Raw genomic sequence first — 22484 nt, forward strand, 5'->3', positions numbered from 1 at the left:
AGGAAAGAAGCATTACATTCACTTGCTACTTCATTATTCTTTACTGTGGATTAAGCCTCCACAGTGACTGCTTATGGGGAAGGAAATCTGTCTGGAATTCCTTTGGATTTTTTGAAGCTTCTTCATGGGGATAATAATTTTGACTTTGTGGATTTAATTGGCTAATTCTAAGTATAGGAATGAGTCAAGCAGAGCAAGCAGACAAAATACTTGTGTAAATTTGGAGATATTAATGTTGCTCCTGACACTGATGAAGTGGGAAGAAAAATTAACATGGCAAGGAGGAAGGAATTGAAATTGACGTTGATGTGGTGCCAAAGATACAGTTGTGGCAATGTGACTTCATCCACTAACTATGGAAAATTAAAGTGAGTAATGGAGGACTGAGAGATAACCTGTGACGAACAGTCACTTAAGGAGACAGATGCGATCTGCTGATAAACATTCCTTAAATCTATGGTGTTTGTCTCAGAAAATAAAAGGGGCTGTGTTTTGAGATACCGATGTATTAACATAAAGGATTGGCCAGTCAATCTATCCTTTAGTTTTGTTCTCTCCGCTCCTTCTAGCTGCAGGCAGCAGAAGTAGTCATTCTTTCCTTTTCACTTTGGATCAATAAACTCTTCCAGTTCCTGCTAACCCTGTCATGAAAGTATTACTACCGGTCCCTTGGTCCATTTTATTGTTTGATGGGGAAAAAGCTGTTCTACGTTAGAAACTACAGAACTTCATACTGTTGAATTGAGGTGACCCTGGTTTCAGAGGCAGGAAACATAATGGTTCCCAAGCACATTATGCCCAGTGAAGGAACTATACAGACAACAGCATTTTCCGTGGATGTCATTTTTCCTCATTGCCTTTAGCCTTTGCTTTGTCCCACACAATGAGTACCTGGTGAAAAATATGGATGCAAAGCTTTGGGATATGGCTGCAGACGTTGTGTTATCTGCATAATCACACTATTGCTTCCTTCTCCTATCCATTTAATGGTGTACATGCAAAAGGTGTTATGTACAGCGCAAACTTACGCAACTCTCACCCCACCTCCTCTCCTCGCATTGCTGCGGTAAAAAAACCTCACTGATATGTTACCGCAGTGATTAATCAGCAGTGCTCGCCCTGATGTCAGCACGCTCGGCCTGGCATAAATCTCTGCAGTTGGGACTTGGGAGGGATAAACGCTGAGAGACCGAAAGGAAAGTGGCTGCAAGGGATGCAACGCGCTGATCCAACGAAAAGGAAAACTTCAATTTTCCAGTTCGACCACACTACCTTTATCTCCTCACAGTGAGCATTTACCAAGAATCCAACTGCCTGGGCAGGTATGTTGCTCCAGGAATTTTTGGTCGGTCTCTACCTGAGGTCTGAACTAGTTTCATGGGTGCATGTTTCATTTGTACAACTGATCCAAAATGCTGAATTAACCGACGTTGTTTTTTAAAAATATATATTTGCTGTATTCATGCTCTTTCTAAGAGCTGCTGTTCAAATTTGAAGATTGTAGACTCCTTTCTGGAAACCGCAAATTGGTCCAGCTTGGTAGAATATTATCAGTTTTGTTATAATATTTGTTTCCTTGCTGAGTTCCAACAGCCAAATTGGTAATTGGCTCAGCTATTTCAGTGTAGGCAGAAAGCTATTGTATTATGCTAATATGCTAATAGTAATAATATGCAATGCATAATATATTATCTGAAAGACAGATAATTATTTTTTCAATTGTATTAAGAAGTCTTACTCTATGGTTTTCACAATTTAGCAAGAAAGGATATTGAGGGGCTGCCAGTTTTCACTTACTGTAGATGTGAGCAGCCATTGTAATGTCTGGCAATGCAGTGGTGTTGCAATCATTTCCTTGTTTCATTTCTCCATAAAACTGGCAAAAATGAGCCTCAGATGACTTTTTTAATCATTTTCTTTCAAGTTTTGCAAAATTAGTAAAAGATTTGGCTGTTTTTTTTTATCCGATCTCTTGTCCTTCTTGCCCCGGCACCTGCAGTAATGCCCAGCTGCATAGACCAGATGCTTTCCTTGCAGTTGACCGTAACTAGACCAGTGGAATGAATGCTGCGGTGATTATCAGTGTAGCACGGCAAAAAGGGAAACAGACAGCCAGCGCTCGCTGCTCCTGTGCTGTGCGCAGTGATCCAGCTGAAAGAGCCTGCATGTGGACATCAACCGCAAGCGAATTGGATCCAACCCTGAAGCCTTCCAGAGTCAGACAACGGCTCATACAACGCGAAGAGCGTCAACAGTGAGCTGTTTCGCAGTGAGAGCAGAGATGAAATCATTGAAAGAAAAAGTCTGGAACCTGATTGTAAAAAAAAACTCTTTCTCAGAGTTCCATCAGCAGAATGGAATATTCACTGAGAAAAAAATCTAAATCTTTTCTTATTTTATACCCACATGTGATAATCTTTCAATTTAGGTTGAGGTTGCTTTGATTAAATATCCTGTAAAGTTTATGACTTATCTGTACCACATAATGTGTTATTTGCTTTGTGGCACACCATTGACAGTGTGATGCGTTTAACAGCGCTCTTGATATAGTTTGTGAAATCAGCTGGCCTTAGATTTGGAGACCAGACTTACAACATATCTTTGCACCACAATCCTAAGTTGGTATGCACGTCCCTGATGAATGTTTACACACCTCTTTCATATCATCAAGCTGAATACCTCTCCATGGCACCTTCATCCCTGACTGCATCTCTGCTATTCTTAATAACTGCATTGGATTCATAACTTAGACACGTGTGCCAATATTACTGTAACTATATGTGTCTACTACAATATCAGTAGCATATTGTAATATTGTCTACTACAATATCAGGGCATCAATTTTGTTGCTGAATGACTTCAGTTGTTCCCTTTGCATTCATTGGACTGCTGATAACCACACACAAAATGCTAGAGGAACTCAGCATGTCAGGCAGCATCTAACGCAAGGAAGAAACAGTTGATGTTTCAGGCCATGACCCTCCATCAGGACTCCGAATCCTCATGAAGGATCTCAGCTCCAAATGCTGACTCTTCATTCCTCTTCATAGATACTGTCTGACATCTGTGTGTGATACTCTGGATTTCAGGCATCTGCAGAATCTCTTGTGCTTATGATGACATAAGACCATAAGACCTAGGAGCAGAATTAGGCCATTTGGCCCATTGAGTCTGCTCCACCATTCAATCATGGGTGATCCTTCTTTCCTCTCCTCAGCCCCACTCCCCGCCCTTCTTCCTGTAACTTTTGACGCCATGTCCAATCAAGAACCTGTCAAGCTCTGCATTAAATATACCCAATGACATGACCTCCACAGCTGCCTGTGGTAATAAATTCCACAAATTCACCACCCTCTGACTAAAGAAATTCCTCTGCATCTCTGTTTTAAATGGATGCCCTCTATCCTGAAGCTGTGCCCTCTTGTCCTAGACTCCACCATCATGGGAAACAGCCTTTCCACATCTACTCTGTCTAGGTCTTTCAACATTCAAAAGCTTTCAATGAGATCCACCGTCATCCTTCTAGTTTCCAGCGAGTACAGACCCAGAGATATCAAATGTTCCTCATGTGATAACCCTTTCATTCCCGGAATCATCCTTGTGACCCTCCTCTGAGCCCTCTCTTTACTCCTTTCTTAGATGAGGAGCCCAAAACTGTTCACAGTATTCAAGGTGTCCATCACCAGTACCTTATAAAGCCTCAGCATCACATCCCTGTTCTTGTATTCTAGACCTCTTGAAGTGACTGCGAACATGGCATTTGTCTTCCACACCACTAATGCAACCTGCAAGTTAACCTTTAGAGTGTTCTACACAGGGACTGCGAAGTTCCTTTGCATCTCAGGTCTTTGGATTTTCTCCCCATTTAGAAAATAGTCTGCACATTCACGTTTACTACCAAAATGCATGACCACGCATTGTCCAACATTGTATTTCATTTGCCACTTTCTTGCCCATTTTCCTAATCTAAGTCCTTCTGAAGCCTATCTGTTTCCTCAATACTATCTGCCCCACCACCAATCTTTGTACCAACTGCAAACTTGGCAACAAATTTGCCTATTCCATTATCTAAATCGTTGATGTATGGCATAAAAAGAAGCAGTCCCAACACCAACCCCTGCAGAACACCACTAACCACTGGCAGCCAATCAGAAAAGGATTCTTTCATTCCCACTCACTGCCCCCTACCAATCAGCCAATGCTCTAACCATGCAAGTTACTTTCCTGTAATACCATGGACACTTAACTCATGTGTGGCACCTTGTCAAAGGACTTCTGAATGTCCAAGTATACAACATCCACTACATCCCCTTTATCTATCTTAAAGCAATCTCCTCAATGAATTCCAACAGGTTTGTCTGGCAAGGTTTTCCCTTAAGGAAACCATGCTGACTTTGTACTATCTTGTCCTGTGTCACCAAGTACTCCATCACCTCATCTTTAACAATTGACTCCAACATCTTCTCAACCACTGAGGTCAGGCTAACTGGTCTATAATTTCCTTTCTCCTGCCTTCCTCCTTTCTTAAAGAGTGGAGTGACATTTGTAATTTTCCAGTCCTCTGGCACCATGCCAGAGTCCAATAATTTTTGAAAGATCATTGCTACTGTTTCTACAATCTCTACCGCTACCTCTTTCGGAAACCTAGGTTACAGTTCGTTTGTCCTGGGTGTACCCTTAGGTCTTTCAGGTTTTTGAGAACCTTCTGCTGGTAACTGCCCCCACTTCTCTTCCCTCTCACCCTTCAACATCTGGCACACTGCTAGACATTTTACCATTGTTTAGAAGGGGGATATGGAAGGGTAATTAATTTAAATTTGGTGGTAGGCAAATCACTAGAGTAAATAATACACACAATATGCCACAGGAACTCAGCAGGCCAGGCAGCATCTATGGACCAGAGTAGACAGTCGATGTTTTACACCGAGACCCTTCATCAGAACTGGGGTAAAACGATGATAAGTCAGAGTAAGAAGGTGGGGGGATGGAGAGGAAGTCGGTGATAAGTGAAACCGGGAGAGTTGGGGGGGGGTGAAGTAAAGAGCTGGGCAGTCAATTGGTGAAAGTGATGGAGAACGTTCCATCTGGACTGGAGAATGGGGGATAGGAGAGCAGAGAAATTCATGGAAAGGGAAAGGGGAGGAGCACCAAAGGGAGGTGATGGACAGGTAAACAGATAAGGTGAGAGAGGGAAATGGGAATGGGGAATGGTGAAAGACAAGTGAGGTGCCAATACCGGACGTTTGAGAAATTGATGTTCATGTTATCAAGTTGGAGGCTACCCAGGCAGAATATTAGGTGTTATTCCTCCAACCTGAGTATGGCCTCATCACAGCAGTAAAGGGGGCCACGGTCTAACAAGTTGACTTCTCATGTCTGTTTTTCCAGTCCTGATAAAGAGTCTTGACCAAAAGTGTCAACCGTTTACTCTTTTCCATCGATGCTGCGTGTCCTGCTGAGTTCTTCCAGCATTTTGCGTAGGTTACCTTGATCGCCAGCGTTCACAGATTTTCTCCTATTTGTAATTCATTACAATTGATTGTAGTGGACAATATAAACCTACCTTTCAAAATACACAGATTAATTAGGGAAAGACAGCATGGACCTGTTAAAGGAAGCTGGAAACCAATTAACTTGACTGAATTCTTTGAGAGAGTAACTATGAAAGTTGAAGAGGCATGTGCATTTGATGTAGGCTATATGGATTTTAGTGATACTGTTGACCAAGTGCCACATGGCACACTGTTTATAAAAGTGAAAAAAGAACCCCTAGGATCTAAAGGAAAGTGACAAATTTGATCAAATACTTACTCAGTGGCAGCAAATAATGTGCGAAGGTTAATGGATGTTTTTACATTGCAAATGAGGTACCACAGAGTTCAGCATTTCCTTGTGGCTGTTTTGATAACATGCATGTTAGTGACTTGGAGGTATGTTAAAACAGTTGTAGACTTTACAAACTTGGCAGTGTAGTGAACAGGGAAGAGGAAATCTTTTAGCTTTACAAAAAGAGAGATGGTATTTATTTTATATATTTTATTGAATAGGCTCTTCTGGCCATTTGAGCCATGCCACCCAGCAGCCACTGATTTAATCCTAGCCTAATCACAGGACAATTTACAACGTCCAGTTAACCTACTAACCATTATGTCTTTGGATTAAGGGAGGAAACCAGAGATGTTGGAACAAGCCATAGAATGTATAATACATGCAATATTATTGAGAAGTGTGAAGAAACAGAGGAACCAGGGATGCATGTTTACTGACCTTAAATGTAGAGCACAGGTAACTAAGATAGTTAAAAATCAAAAGGCATACGCCCCTTTATTTAGCAGGGGCTTTGAAAATAAGAGGAAGGAGATTGTACTCAACCTGTATATAACACTAATCAGATCATATCTTGAGTACTGTGTATTGTTCTAGTTACCAAATTACAAGAAAGGTACAGGGTAGGACACCACTGTGCAGAGAAAAATTATAAAGATGTTTCTGGGACTGAGAAGCTGCAGGTATGTAGAAAGACTGGTTAATCTTGATTTGCTTATTTTGGAATGAAGAAGCTGTGGGGAAATTAAATTAAACATTTATAAAATTATGAGAGATGTGTGTATGTGTGTGTGTGTATATACATAGTGTCGGCGCGTGGCCAAGTAGTTAAGGTGTTGGTCTAGTGATCTGAAGGTCACTAGTTCGAGCCTCAGCTAAGGCAGCGTGTTGTGTCCTTGAGCAAGGCACTTAACCACACATTGCTCTGCGACGACACCTGTGCCAAGCTGTATCAACCCTTGCCTTCTCCTTGGATAACATCAGTGGCGTGGAGAGGGGAGACTTGCAGCATGGGCAACTCCCAGTCTCCCATACAACCCTGCCCAGGCCTGTGCCCTGGAAACTTTCCAAGGCACAAATCCATGGTCTCTCAACACTAACGGATGCCTGTATATATATGGACATGTTTCCCCTAACAGAGGGCCAAATGTCAATGGGTATAGAATTAAGAATTAAAATAATTTATGAAAGGATTAGGGAAAGAAAGGGAGAACTCTTTTACTTAGTCAGTCTGGAACTAACGGCAGAAATCCTAAATATATTTAAGCAGCATTTCAATTGAGCTTAAACACATAACCTGCAGGTCTACACACCAAACTTCAGTAATTCTGTTTCAAGTAGCAGAGAGACGATGAGCCAAGCAGTAAAATTTTTTAGATTTCCTGTGACATGTGCTCTTTAGTACGCTACATTGGGCCAGTTTTCATCCCTCTTCTGCATCGCTGTGTTGCTCACAGAATTTAAATAAGTCAAATCTGTGCAAAAAATTATGAAGGAGCAGATGGACAATTTATGTTTACAACTGAGGATGGATTCTGACTGAGAAAGATGACAGTCATCAAACAAAATTAATTGAAAATTTGCAAATATTGGAAGGACTGAGGGCAGCATTTATGCTGAATTTTAATATTCCTCATTTGAGCCTTTAGTGAGTATGCTGCTCGCTCAGACATTTACAGTGATTGGGAATAGAAAGTTTTTTTCTTTTGCATTTAGTATCTGTTTAAAGCTTTTTTTATTTGAACTTAAATTCCTCTTGATCTCAAGTGATGTGAATTATTAAACTATCACTAATTTTAAAGCAGTCTTTCTGAAGCAAGTATGCACAATCACAGATACCTCCTTCTTAAACATCCTTATGTTGCACTACTTACTGTCCAAGCCACTCATATTTGCTGTCATGTATGAGAAATGGTCACAAGAACTGACTTTTTGTGTCTGTAGGTCGGCATAAGGTTATTCCTCAGTATTTTTTTTCAAACGGAATCCCTTATTTTTCAATTCCCTTTTTCAACTCACCAGATCTGCCTTTAACACTGTATGGCCAAGGCAGAGCCCTACAGATCAGGAAATCCAAAGGTTTTTGAACCTTTTGTCGCCTATCAGTACCAAATAGTTTTGCTGTTCTGAGGTTTCTTTAAGACCATAAGACATAGGAGTGGAATTTATCAATTTAGCCCATCAAGTTTGCTACATCATTCAGATATGGCTGATATGTTTTCCTTCTCAACCCCATTCTCCTGCTTTCTCCCTATAACCTTTAACACCCTTAGTAATCTAGAACCTATCAATCTCCACTTTAAATATACCCAACCACCTACACAACCATTTTTGGCCATGAATTCCGCAGACTCACCACCCTCTGCAAAAGAAATTCTTCCTCATCTATGTTCTAAACAGATCAGGTTGGAATGGACTTTGCATTTTAGAAATCGATAAATCACCAGGTCCAGGTGAAGTATACCCAAAGGTTTAAAAGTGGCAAGGCAGGAAAGTTGAGAGACTCTGAACGATATTTTTTCAGTCTTCTCTGGCTATGAAGTTGATGCCGGAGGATTAGGGAATGACGAGTGCTGTGCCCTTTTTTTTTAAAAAGAGAGGAAAGTTTAAACCAAATAATTAAAATTATTTCTATTATTACCTTTATTTGTCACACGTACATTGAAACAGAGTGAAATGCATCATTTGCATCAGCAACCAACAGAGGGCAAGAATGTGGGGGGCAGCCCTCAAGTGTCACCATGCTTCTGGCACCAATATAGCATGACCACAACATACTACCCTAACCCAAACACTTTTGTAATGTTGGAGGAAACCAGAGCACCCAGAGAATGTACAAACAGCCGCAGGAATTGAACCCTAATTGCTGGCATTGTAAAGTGTTGTGCTGAACCACCGTATTACCACTCCGCCCTTTAATTTGTTAACTTCCGTGAAGGGCAAATTATTGTAATCACTTGCGAGGGGAAAATCTTCATTTAGAACAGCAGAGATTAATCAAGGATGATACATAGTAATGAAGAGGGTTAGTATTAGATGGTAGTGTATTTGATATTGTGTACAAGGTTTAATTATAAAGAGGGATTAGCTAAACTGGGGTTGTTTTTTTTTGGAACAGCATAGGATGAGGGGAGATGTAAAAATTACAAGGGGATTGGAGAGAATTCATAGATAAATAATATTCCCTTTACCAGAAGGGTCAAAAATGGGTCAAAGTCAGAAATTTACAGTAATTAGTAGAAACATTTAGTCAAAAAGAGGACATTTTTCTTCCATCTGGATCCCGTTGCCTGATAGGCTAGCACACCACTTTTATAAAATGCCTGGATGACCTCTAAAGCTACAGTTCTATTGCTGGAAGGTGGAAGTAAGCCAGTGCTATGAGCCAAATGATCTTCTTTTATGTTGCAAGTTTTCTAACTCTGAACTTTTTTTATGAGTTTTGGTTTGAATGTTATTGTCCTATAAATAGAGCAGTTTCAAGGAAGCAAAATGATTTGATAAAACTAAATGCATGTAGTTGACTAAACTAAATGTTGCCAAGCTAAATGGTGATTAGATGAGAACTCTGAATCCTGGACACATTCTAGTCATGAATAGTAGTAGACAGCAGGATGAAGCTCCAAGAACACACCAATCTGACGAACATGAAGTGCTGTGTAGATGTTTCATCTTGGCTTCTTCTTGAAATCCTCACCCCGATGGAAATAAGTGCTTCAACATTTCAACTTACAAAAGATGTAATGGAACAGCAGACTTATCTCTAGAGCTAGCCATGTCCAAAGCTATACTGATTCAGTGCAGCTATAACACCAGCATCTAACTAAGAATTTTGAATTAACCAACTATATCCTATCCACAAAAAATAAGGCAAATCTTATCCAAGCACTTACTGTCCAATCAGTGAAGTGATTGGCAGTGCTATCAAGAGATGTAACTTTACTGAAATGTAATTCAGATTTTGACAGAACCACTCAGTTCCAAATTCATTGCAATCCTGCTTCAAGCCAAGATCTAAAGAGCTGGATTCCAGAGATGAAGTGACTGTGACTGGTTTTGACATCAAGCAGCATTTGATTGAGTGTAGCATCAAGGAATACTGCTAAATCTGAATTCAATCAGCAGCAGAGTGAAAATATTCCAACAGTGGGGTCAAACTTTGCACAAAGGAAGATGATTGTGGTTGTTGGAAGTCTTGTAATATCACAGCAGGAGTTCCTCAGTGCAGTGCTGATCTTCGAATGCTTTATCGAAGGTGAAAACCTTTCATCATCATAAGACCATAAATGGAGATGTATGCCGATAAATGTACCATGCACATTTCCATTTGCAGCTCCCCAGCAAGTGAAGCAGTCCATGACTGCTTGCAGCAAGAACACAGGCAACTTGCAGATATAAGCTAGAGTCCAGAAACTGTTTGGTTACCAAAGTGGTAGGGAAGGGCAAGGAAGGGCATCACTAACAAGACACAATCTCGTCATCTGCCCTTAACTCCTATCACCAACAAGATAGAGTTGATCTAATATGAGTGCAGGTCAGAGGACAGATATCCTCCAATGTGCAGCTCAGTTCTTGACACCTTTCCACCATCTAGAAAGCACAAGTGCAGAGTATGGTAGTTTGCGTACTCTGAGTGCAGTTCTAATAACACTTAGGAAAATCTACACTTGTCGGACTCAGCAGTCCATTGTTCTGGTGACCCTTCCGTACTCTTCATCATTAATTCCCTCCATAAACCAGTTCACACTGGCTGCAATGTGCACCATATCAACATGCATTTTAGTTGCATGGTTCAGCAAATCTGCCATCACCCCTACCAAATCAAGAACCAGGCAGTGAGAACAAAGCAACACCACCACCAGCTGGAGTTTCTCCTCTTAAGTTGCACACCATCCTGATTTGGAAATGTATAACTGTCCTTTTCTTGCTTTTGGTGTAAATGATGGAACTTTTTCCTTAAAAAGATTGTAGGGTACTCTTCACAAAATAGACTGCGGTGTTTCAGAAGATGATTCACCATCTTCTCTGAGGCTGTGCAGGATGGACACTACAGTCCGGTTCACTGATTCATTGGCGACATGTGTTGCCTCAGTTGTGGGGAGGACAAAGCTAAAGCCACAGTCTCATCTTTTGCAGCTACCCAGGAGAGGAGGCACCAAGGGATTGTGGGGGAGCCTCTGTGGGGAGCACTGGAATCCATACTGTATTAGGAGCTGGCCTTTTCCATTGGTGCTGTCCTTAAGTGTTTGCTCAGTGCTGCCCTCCAGTGTTTGCTTAGTGCTGCCCTCCAGTGTTTGCTCAGTGCTGCCCTCCGGTGTTCACTTGGTGATTCCCTCCAGTGTTTGCTTGGTGGAAGAACAGCCTGGACCAGGACTACAATCATGACACTCAGCTACTTTGGCTATATTATTTTTTTCTTTGTGACAGTATGTCTCTCTGAAATCGTAACCATATATGCTATTTGCTCTATGTGCTATAGCTAATATGTGTTACATCTTGGCCCCAGAGGAACACCATTTCATTTGGCTTTATTCGAGTATGGTTGAACAATAATTAAACTTAAACTTGAACTTCCCTGTGATGCTCTCATTTCATAATGAAATACAATAGGATCAAGAGAGCGTACCTAACTCTGTCTTTGGCTGAAGCCAAAGCACAAACAATTAAGCTTCTTGTCAATTGTGAAAATACCAATTTAGATCAGGGCTAGATGTCTGTACTTTTTCTTGCTAGCGATGTTTAATACTGGAAATATGTTTACTGTCTGGTCATACCAAGTCTGGGGTTGACATTGATGTCCTATTACAGGAAGACTTGGGCTGATTTATTCCTGGGGATGTTTTGAATAGGGCAGAGTGAGCAGGAGTAATCAGTAAGTAACTTCCAGTTTCAAGTTATGGCAGAAGAAAAGCTGAAAGCAGATAAAGATGTTTAGGCTGAAAAATGTTTCCCTAGATAAGTCTGAATGTAATGCCCGTAGACTGCAATAATTTGTCTCTGGCAACCACAGCAGTTCTCTGATGTGTCAGAAAAATCTCAGAACTGACTGCTGTCCAGGATCTCTTTACTGCATTGTATTGAAACAGCTTGTTAGAGGCAAGCATTTTGGACAGAGCATTGCTGATACAGAGACAATATTCTTCTCTAGGGACCACATGAAAGAAGACTGCAGCTCATTTCTTGTAGCATGCAAGGTAACACAATGAGTGAACCATTTGATTTGTCTTGCTTTCTTCAGTATTGTAAAAGATCAACCAACAATAGCAATGAAGTGACTTCAAAAAGCCATTTGCCATTGTGACTTCCCACTAGAGTAAATCCCCACAACTCATCTTTCATGCAGCCAATGATTGTCCCTCTGTTCTAGGAGCATTCCTAATATATTCACAGTGTTTTACAGCACAGAAATGGGTCCTTCAACCAACGCAGTGTCTGGCAACCATGAAGCAAACATTTGAACTAATGCTCTACTAATCTCTTTCTAGGAGAGAACTCTGAGAAATAAGGCATAGGTGTGATCACTATCATCCGGGCCAGGCCAGTTCTGCTTGCTGCTCTGTAACAGTTACTCTGTCCTTCGCCGCACTGAGGCTGATGCGCTCGCCTGCTCTGGCTACCCCGGGCTTCACGTCTGACTCACTTTTGTTCTGAATGCTATTTGCTTACTTTTGTTGTTTACACAATTTGTTTTTTTTTCTTTCTCAGCACATTGGGTGCTTGTCAGTCTTTTTTAATGTGTTCTTTTTGAGTTTCTTGTTTTGTGGCTGCCTGTAAGGAGACAAAGTTGTATAATGTATATATACTTTGATAATAAGTGCACTTTGAACTTTTGATTTTGGTTTTGCCCACAAAGAGCTGAGTAGCACTGAGAACCTGACTATCCTCATTTTATCAAATACAGTAGAGCCATCTTGAGACCACATATAGAAAGATGCACATCATGAGATGTCTTAAAATGTTCTGTAGGTCATTACTAGCTTGAACAATGCATTAATCATGCAAAGCTATCACTTAGAAGTGGGCAGCAGTTGACAAACCGGACCATGAAGGTTGAGCAAGGGGATAATTAAACTATTCTCAGGTTGGAGGAGCAACACCTCATACTCTGTCTGGGTAGCCTCCAACCTGACAGTATGAGCATAGATTTTTCGAACTTTCTGTAAAATTTCCCACTCCTTACTCTCGCTCTTTCCATTCCCTAATCTGGCTCCCTTTTACCCCTTCACTTCTCCTCACCTCATTTGCCTATGAGGCTATGCCTCCCTCTTAAGCCCCTTCTCTTTCCCTTTCTCCCATAGTCCACTCCCGACTCCTGTGATTCCTGTCCTCTTCAGCCCTTAACTTCCCGCCAATAACCTCGCAACCTCTCACTACATCCCCACACCCACCCATCTATTTTCCCTCTCAACAGGTTTCACCTATTACCTTCTAGCTTGTACTCCTTCCCCTCTTCCCACTTTCTTATTCTGGCTTCCTCTTCCTTCCTTTCCAGTCCAGTTGAAGGGTCTTGGTATGAAATATTGACTCTCTTGTTCCTTTCCATAATTGTACTTCTCATATGATCAAATCATTACACTATGCATTCTCTTAATGTCGTATCTACAGTACCTTGTTATGATCTTACATTTTACTGTTTACCCGCACTGCACTTACTCTGTAGCCATGACACTTTATTCTCCATTTGTTATTGTTTTACTTTGTTCTACCTCAATGGACTATGCTATGATCTGATCTGTATGAACAGTATGCAAGACAAGCTTAACACTGTATCCCGGAAAAATTGGCTAGTTGACCCACTTTCCCCATGTGCGTGGGAAGTGGAAAGGAACAAGGACACCCAGGAGAAAACCACGCATACACACTCCGCTCAGGAGTATCAGCGGTCAGGACTGAACCCAGATCTCTGGTATTGTGAGGCAGCAGCTTCATTAGCTGTGTCCCGACGCAGTTGATCAGAATGCAGACTACTCAGCCATCCCGTGACATTTACTTGCGTAAGACCACTTGTGTCTGTACCTTGGAAAGGCACTCTAAGTCCTCCACCTACAATTCTTCCTTTTTTACACATTTCTCAGCATGTCCTGCATGCCAGTCGACACGAGCCTTTCTTACTCGTCTGCTGTATAAAGCTGCCCTAGCAAAATTATACATAATCTGATGGATTGAAGAGTCTGGCCTCCTGGGCAGGACTCTTTCTCTAACCATACTTTAATCTATGCATTGCTTCAGGATATCTATAGTATATTAATTCCCATCTGTACTGTAGGTACACAAAGTTGTTCACCTGCGCTGCACTTTCCCTGTAGTTGTTACACTTTATTCTGCATCGCTTTAATAATGCAGAAAATAATTTAGGGTGATTGGAGAAAAGTATGCGGGGGATGTCAAAGGTCGATTTTATACACAGAGTGTGGTAGGTACATGGAACACAGTGCCAAGGATTAAGAGATAAGCACACTGATGAAAGGAAAATGGGGGGGCAGGGGTGTGTGTGTGTGTGTGTGTGTGTGTGTGTGTGTGTGTGTGTGTGTGTGTGTGTGTGTGTGTGTGTGTGTGTGTGTGTGTGTGTGTGTGTGTGTGTGTGAGTGTGTGTGTGTGTGTGTGTGTGTGTGAGTGTGTGTGTGTGTGTGTGAGTGTGTGTGTGTGTGTGTGTGTGTGTGTGTGTGTGAGTGTGTGTGTGTGTGTGTGTGTGTGAGTGTGTGTGTGTGAGTGTGTGTGTGTGTGTGTGTGTGTGTGTGTGTGAGTGTGTGTGTGTGTGTGTGTGTGTGTGTGTGTGTGTGTGTGTGTGTGAGTGTGTGTGTGTGTGTGTGTGTGTGTGTGTGTGTGTGTGTGTGTGTGTGAGTTTGGTGGGGACGGGTTTGTGAAGCATACGATTGATCATAGAGTAAGTTAAAGGGTCAGTACAACATTGTGAGCCAAAAGGCCTGTAGTGTCCTGTGCAGTGCTTTTCTAGGTTCTCTGCTCTAGGTTCTAAGTTGTACATTCATATATCTGGTATTTTGGATTTTCTTGAATAGATCCGCTTTCAGTTTATGTACTTCTTGCATGACAGCACCTGACATGCCAGATTGTTTCATAATGAAGTCATTATCAATGCTTCCAGGTTAATGGACATTGTGGCAAAACTGAGTTACATAAACGCTAAACTTCATCTGTACTTTCATAACTAGAATGGAAACCCTTTCACAGTACTAAGGTCAAGGAGTTGATGTCAGAAGCTCAGATGCAAACTCAAATGCCTTGCACCCTTGAGTTTTGTATTAATTTCTGCTACTTACTAATGAAAGAATGCAAGTCCATCAATTCTTTAATATATTTGTAGACAACATCTCATCAGGCGAGTAAAGCCTTAGACCAATGTGAAGCTTAAATCAAATATATGTCTCTATGGCAGAGGTTGACTGTAGGTTTGAAATCTTGTAGAGGTCTGTGACATGATTTCTTGCAAGGCAAGGGACCTGAAGTCATTTCGCCCATCACCAGCTCATTATGAGTAATTTGGGTCAGTAGATATGAGACAGCAGTCAGACATGGGCACCTAAAAAGTAACAATTTCTTCTTCTTCTTGGACCTTTAGCTCTCAGTGGAGCGTAGGCCATTGATGACCTCCCATCTCCATCGCCCAAAGTCAATGGTATGGTTGGAGTTCATCAATATTTCTGTAATCCATTGTGAAAGGGATTGGCTTGTACAGCTTCATCTGAGCCCCGTTGGCTGGCCTTACCCATTTCCACCTCTCACGACGGGGACATAGGTTGGACTTTGAGAGGCAAGAAATAGCCTCCAGTGGAAACCAAGCACGTTGTGTATGTGGTGTGAATGACTTGAGAAGTAAAGCAGAGAACACCAAGTAAATGTGCTGTGCTGAAATCAGATGAGGAGTATCACAATCTGCACATTTGTCCCCTCTTTCTCCTTGAAATAAAAACTAGAAGTGCAATGTCATCAAAAACAATGAGCCAATGCAAAGGGAAACGAGCAGATATAGGAACAGAATAAAAGTCTGAAACCAATACCGAAAGATGCCACACATTTTGATGAAACCAGCCTGCTCAACATAGGCTCAGAGAACACGGAGCATTCTCAAATGCTAGCATATATTAGTATGCTATCTGAGAGTATAATGGTGCTTCCGTTGAAGAGCAAAACCAGAGTAAGTTAGGGAATTTAATCTTCTATTCTGCCCTTAATGTGTTTAAAGTGCCATAGTGCAGAAATTGTTCATCTTTAGGAAATATGAAAAGTTTCATCTTAACCAAATGATAGGTAAACAACATTTTGCTTTTATAAACAGTAGCAATGAAAACAGAAAAATTATCATAATTGTGAAATTATCCTAAAAGCAGAGAAAATTGTGTTAAACTGTTGGTAAACAGTAACTGTGGTAATGTCCCTTGGATTACTTGAAGCAGTTTTGTAGTCGAGAGACGCCTGATGACCATAATTGGCTTTTGCATGCTAAATGTAACATCATTCCGGTTAAAGTAATTACATGCTAGCATGGGCACACAACAAAGCTCACCAGCACAGAGACAAAAGAGAATTGATGAATCGGTCACCTGACAACAAGTGACAGAGGGAAATGTCAATTTTATTCAAGTGCATTCTCAGTTTGAGTTCTTGAAAAAATAAAGTACAAAACCAAGTACCAAATAATTTCCTTTTATTTTTACTGCTTATTGTTAGTATGAAAAAGATTTCTCCTGTCATGCACTCTACCTGCAACACTCCCAAATGTCTCACTACAGCAGTGGAGAATAGAGGAAAAGCCCTTCCTCAATTCCACACTCTTACCTTTCACTTTTTCTTCCCCCTTGGGTCCCTCCTCCTTTCCTTTTTCCTATGGTCCACTCTCCTATGTTATCAGATTCCTTCTTCTCCAGCCCTTAAGATTTCCCACCCACCTTGCTTCACCAATCACCTTACAGTTAGCCTCTTTCCCCTCCCCCCTCACCTTTTTATTCTGGCGTCTTCCCCCTTCTTTCTCAGTCCTGAGGAAGGGTCTTGGCCCGAATCGGCAACAGTTTATTTTTTTCTATATCTGCTGCCTGACTTGCTGTGTTTCTCCAGCATTTTGTGTACCTTGCTTCAGATCATTCAAGTACATGCTCTTAAAATTGGAGCACGTCAAAATGATGGCTAAATATTTAATTAAAAATGCACTCATATTAGGGAACAGAAGGAAGCTTGTTGTGATCCACCTCACTATACTCCGTGAAAGTGTGTAGCAGAAACGGCAAATAATGTGGGAGGACCTGTGAGTAATGCATCTGCTGCAGTATTAATGCCTGGGGGATTAATCCCTGATTGTTTTACATGTTTGGGTTTAAGTTTAGGTTGTGAACTTAAAAAAAAATTTGTATTCTAAGGATGGTTTCTAACTGTTTCAGGATCTGACAACAGGTAAATGGAATGATAGGCATGTGTCTGGGGCAACTGAACGGGGTTCTGAGGCAGTGCAAGTGCAACCTTTCCCTGTTAGTTGTGGTGAATCCACACTATCTCTCATCTCCACTTAGCCTATGGCTCCTAGTCTTCTTCTCCCAAGTACCGTCTTTTCACCCAACAAGAAAGAAAAAGCCGTAGTGCTTTCCATACTCAAGGCATTCATTAGAACTGTTCTGAGGAACATCACTGCAATCAGGATTGGATCGATGTCAGTTAAGAAGGAAGCCTCCAAATTCTGGTAGGGTTAGAAACATTGAACTTCTTCAGCATAACATCTCACCTAGTTGCAAAAATGAACAGAACGATATATGCACATCTCAGGGTTTATCTAGAATACAACTGCAGTACTATGTTGAAGTTCCATATTAGAAATCCAGGAATGGCAAAATGCATTACCAATATGTTCCTGAGTAATAAGCAATATCTTTGGGTGTATTATCTCTTTACATAAATGGTTTTTAAAGATTTTTGGATGAAAATATGTATCTGATATGCTGAACTGACAGCAAAGCAGGTTCAGTTCCCACTGCTGCCTGTAAGGAGCTTATATGTTCTTCCCATAACAGCATGGGTTTCCTTCCACAGTCAAAAGACGTCCAAAGGTTGGTAGGTTAATTGTAAGTTATCCTGTGATTAGGCTAGGTATAAATTGGAGGTTGCTGGGCGGTGTGGCTCGAGGGCCTAATCTGCGCTGTATCTCAATAAAAACAGGAAACAGAATTGTTCAGACTGTGTAAGTGTATTCCACTCCAACAATGTCAAACTGGTTAGTCGGCAACTTCTAATGTAAAAGCTTGGGCAGGAATGTTCATCTGTTAAATTCATCAGTGTCTGAGGACAGGAACTTCTCTCCAAGGAGAATGGAATGACTTTTCATTCTGGGGCCCTCTCATACATCAGCTGAGTGTCCATAGCAGGAAAGCAAGGCAAATGCTCAGTGTTATCTCAACTTTTATGCTTCTTGATCAGAGAATGTTGCCAGCCAAAGTTAGCAAAGAGCGAAGAAATATTTTAAGAAAACTCAATGCCATTTCTTTCATTCCCACCTACATTTCAACATTATCAATAAAATTATTTTTGCTGTCGTAGGCTTGTGATTAAGTTAATTTTCTTTCTTTGTCTTTCAGAACCCTTAACAATAACAACATCAGCCTCATCCCATTGACCAGTTTTAACCACATGCCAAAGCTGAGAACTTTGTAAGTATTTGTGATATTCTTGGAGCCAATGTTGAGTACTTCAGTATGAGTATGTGCAGCTTGTTCAATCATGGAATGGGCACCTAAGAATAGTGGTGACAGGGGACTCCACACTGGTTTTAAAGATGGAAATGCACTCCGTTCATGTTACCCACTGATTTGCTCTTTGCACATCCATAATCTTGCAAAGCTGACTCTAAAATGCACCTCAGTTTTTCAACAAATGTATCTATATATACACGCACAGTTTGAGGAAGAGCTTTTCTTTATTCAAGCAGGGCTAGAGTCACAGAGTCACAGAGCACTGCAACACAAAACAGGCCCTTCAGCCCAGCTAGTCCATGCTAAACTATTATTCTGCTTAGTCCCATTGACCTGCATCTGGACCATTGCCCTCCATACCCCTCCCATCCACGTACTTATCCAAACATCTCTTAAATATTGCAATTGAACCCATATCGACCATTTCCATTAGCAGCTCATTCCACATTCTCACCACCCACAGCATGAAGAAGTTCCCCCTCAGGTTTCCCTTAAATATTTCACCTTTCACCCTTAGCCTATGATCTCTAGTTCAAGTCTCACCCAACCTCATTTTGAAAGCCCTGCATGTGTTTACTTATCTATACCCCTCATAATTTTATATATTTCCATCAAATCCCCCCTCGTTCTCCTACACTCCAGGGAAAAAAGTCATAACCTATTGAACCTTTCCCTGTAACTCAGGTCCTCAAGTCCTAGCAACATCCTTGTAAATTTTCTCTGGGCTCTTTCAATCTTATTGATACCTTTTCTGTAGGTAGGTGATCATATCTGCACACAATACTCCAAATTAGGCCTCATCAACACCTTATACAACTTTAATGCACTCAAAACTTTGCTTGATGGCTGATGTGCCAAATGCTCTCTTTCCGACCCTATCCACCTATGACGCTATTTTCAAGGGATTGTGGATCTGCATTCCCAGGTCCTTCTGTTCTACAACCCTACTCCTTGTGTCAAGTGGACCCTGTTCCAACTGAGAATGGCCTTTGTTCACAGAGCAGTACTTGGGATTCACAGATCACAGCTTCTAAGTTTCCGTGACTGTACTGCGGTTTCTCTTATCATTTCATTATCGGCATTTAAACATTCTAATGTGTCTACTCAAGCATAGTCATTTGTCTGTTAATGTTCTTAGAACATTATGGGCCATATTTCTACTTGGTTCAAGAGAATAGTTGTATTGAGTATAAAGGAGATGTCCTTAGCGATGTCAGCTTTTTTTGTTACTTGTGGAAATTCCATGCATCTGACCCTTGTCGATAAAGAGGATACTTAAAAACATGCAGGTAATGAATTGTTGTAAGTGAAGAGATTTTGTAAGGAACTGGTGCAGGTTAAGTAGGCCAAGTGCCTCCCTCTGTGCTTTGAGTTTCTAATATTCCAATGGCCATCAGATTAAGTAGGTATGGCAATGCGCCGTGCTCTGAGTTTCAGATGTGACTTTCTGCTTCCTTACTGCTTACCAGTCATTCCTTACTGCTTCATTGAAGCCATTTGAAGAGTCTAGACCATCCAAGAAAAAGAGAGTACAAGTGAAGATGAATAAACTGGTGTGGAAGTGGCTGTGGGGAGACTCTAATGGAACGTATAAGATTATGGAGGCCCTAGATGGCACAAATTGGAAAGCTATACAGTGCTTCCTTCTGGATGAGTCACAAACCAAGTAACTTGTAGAATGTTTAGAGTGAATGTAAGGAAAAATAGATGTTGGTCAAAGTTTGGAACACTTGCTGAAAGAGTCTTAGATGCAGAAACTCTTATCACATAGGTACTTGGATTTGTGCATGAAAAGTTGTGACCAGTAGGGCTACAGACCCAATGCAGAAAAGCAGAAATAAAGAAATTATATTTTGGCACAGGTACAATGGCCGAATGTCCACCTTCTGTCTTATAAATGTTTCCATAAGTTTCTTCTTGGTTTAAACTTTGGAGCACTGACTTTAAAAAATTCATTACTACAGAAAAGAAGGAACCTTTAATAATTTGAGGTTCTGGGAAATAGTAGTTTTATATTATTGTTGAATTAAAAGTTGGGAACGCTAAGTTTGTCCTGTTTCTTGGGATACCCTTGTCTATCTAATTTCTAAATTTCTTGTAGCCTTTGTCTGGCTTCTTGCTAAAATATCTTCAATCCCAACATGTTTTCCTTTCACTTATTGTAAGCTGAAGTGGGCAGGGTGAGGTGACAATGGGCAGGGTGAGGTGACAATGGGCAGGGTGAGGTGGCAGTAGGCAGGATGAGGTGACAATGGGCAGGGTGAGGTGGCAATGGGCAGGATGAGGTGACAATGGGCAGGATGAGGTGGCAATGGGCAGGGTGAGGTGACAATGGGCAGGGTGAGGTGGCAATGGGCAGGATGAGGTGGCAATGGGCAGGATAAGGTGGCAATGGGCAGGGTGAGGTGGGAATGGACAGGATAGGGTGTTAATGGGCAAGATAAGGTGGTAATGGGCAGGGTGAGGTGACAATGGGCAGGATGAGGTGGGAATGGACAGGATAGGGTGTTAATGGGCAAGATAAGGTGGCAATGGGCAGGATGAGGTGACAATGGGCAGGATGAGGTGGCAATGAACTGGATAAGGTGGCAATGGGCAGGGTGAGGTGGCAATGGGCAGGATAAGGTGGCAATGGGCAGGATAAGGTGGCAATGGGCAGGATAAGGTGGCAATGGGCAGGGTGAGGTGGCAATGGGCAGGATAAGGTGGCAATGGGCAGGATAAGGTGGCAATGGGCAGGGTGAGGTGGGAATGGACAGGATAGGGTGTTAATGGGCAAGATAAGGTGGTAATGGGCAGGGTGAGGTGACAATGGGCAGGATAAGGTGGCAATGGGCAGGATAAGGTGGCAATGGGCAGGGTGAGGTGGCAATGGGCAGGGTGAGGTGGCAATGGGCAGGATAAGGTGGCAATGGGCAGGATAAGGTGGCAATGGGCAGGGTGAGGTGGCAATGGGCAGGATAAGGTGGCAATGGGCAGGATAAGGTGGCAATGGGCAGGGTGAGGTGGGAATGGACAGGATAGGGTGTTAATGGGCAAGATAAGGTGGTAATGGGCAGGGTGAGGTGACAATGGGCAGGATAAGGTGGCAATGGGCAGGATAAGGTGGCAATGGGCAGGGTGAGGTGGCAATGGGCAGGATAAGGTGGCAATGGGCAGGATAAGGTGGCAATGGGCAGGGTGAGGTGGGAATGGACAGGATAGGGTGTTAATGGGCAAGATAAGGTGGTAATGGGCAGGGTGAGGTGACAATGGGCAGGATAAGGTGGCAATGGGCAGGGTGAGGTGGGAATGGACAGGATAGGGTGGTAATGGGCAGGGTGAGGTGACAATGGGCAGGGTGAGGTGGCAGTAGGCAGGGTGAGGTGGCAGTTGGCAGGGTGAGGTGGCAATGGGCAGGGTGAGGTGACAATGGGCAGGGTGAGGTGACAATGGGCAGGGTGAGGTGACAATGGGCAGGGTGAGGTGGCAATGAACTGGATAAGGTGGCAATGGGCAGGGTGAGGTGGCAATGGGCAGGGTGAGGTGGCAGTTGGCAGGGTGAGGTGGCAGTTGGCAGGGTGAGGTGGCAATGGGCAGGGTGAGGTGACAATGGGCAGGGTGAGGTGGCAGTAGGCAGGGTGAGGTGGCAGTTGGCAGGGTGAGGTGGCAATGGGCAGGGTGAGGTGGCAATGGGCAGGGTGAGGTGGCAATGGGCAGGGTGAGGTGGCAGTTGGCAGGGTGAGGTGGCAGTTGGCAGGGTGAGGTGGCAATGGGCAGGGTGAGGTGACAATGGGCAGGGTGAGGTGGCAGTAGGCAGGGTGAGGTGGCAGTTGGCAGGGTGAGGTGGCAATGGGCAGGGTGAGGTGACAATGGGCAGGATGAGGTGGCAATGGGCAGGATGAGGTGGCAGTAGGCAGGGTGAGGTGGCAGTAGGCAGGGTGAGGTGGCAGTTGGCAGGGTGAGGTGGCAGTAGGCAGGATGAGGTGG

General features: G+C 42.5%; 1 protein-coding gene across 1 annotated transcript in view; it reads left to right on the forward strand.

The window, feature by feature from the left end:
• The window catches only part of LOC140739492 (slit homolog 3 protein-like), a 611537-nt gene that overhangs the window by 378012 nt on the left and 211041 nt on the right, over positions 1–22484 (forward strand). The window contains exon 7 of the mRNA XM_073067845.1: positions 18402–18473. Coding sequence (XP_072923946.1) covers positions 18402–18473 — 72 coding nt within the window. The remainder of the gene's footprint in view (positions 1–18401; positions 18474–22484) is intronic.

Source organism: Hemitrygon akajei, chromosome 15 (assembly GCF_048418815.1).
Source record: "Hemitrygon akajei chromosome 15, sHemAka1.3, whole genome shotgun sequence".
In the NCBI taxonomy this organism is placed as follows: domain Eukaryota; kingdom Metazoa; phylum Chordata; class Chondrichthyes; order Myliobatiformes; family Dasyatidae; genus Hemitrygon; species Hemitrygon akajei.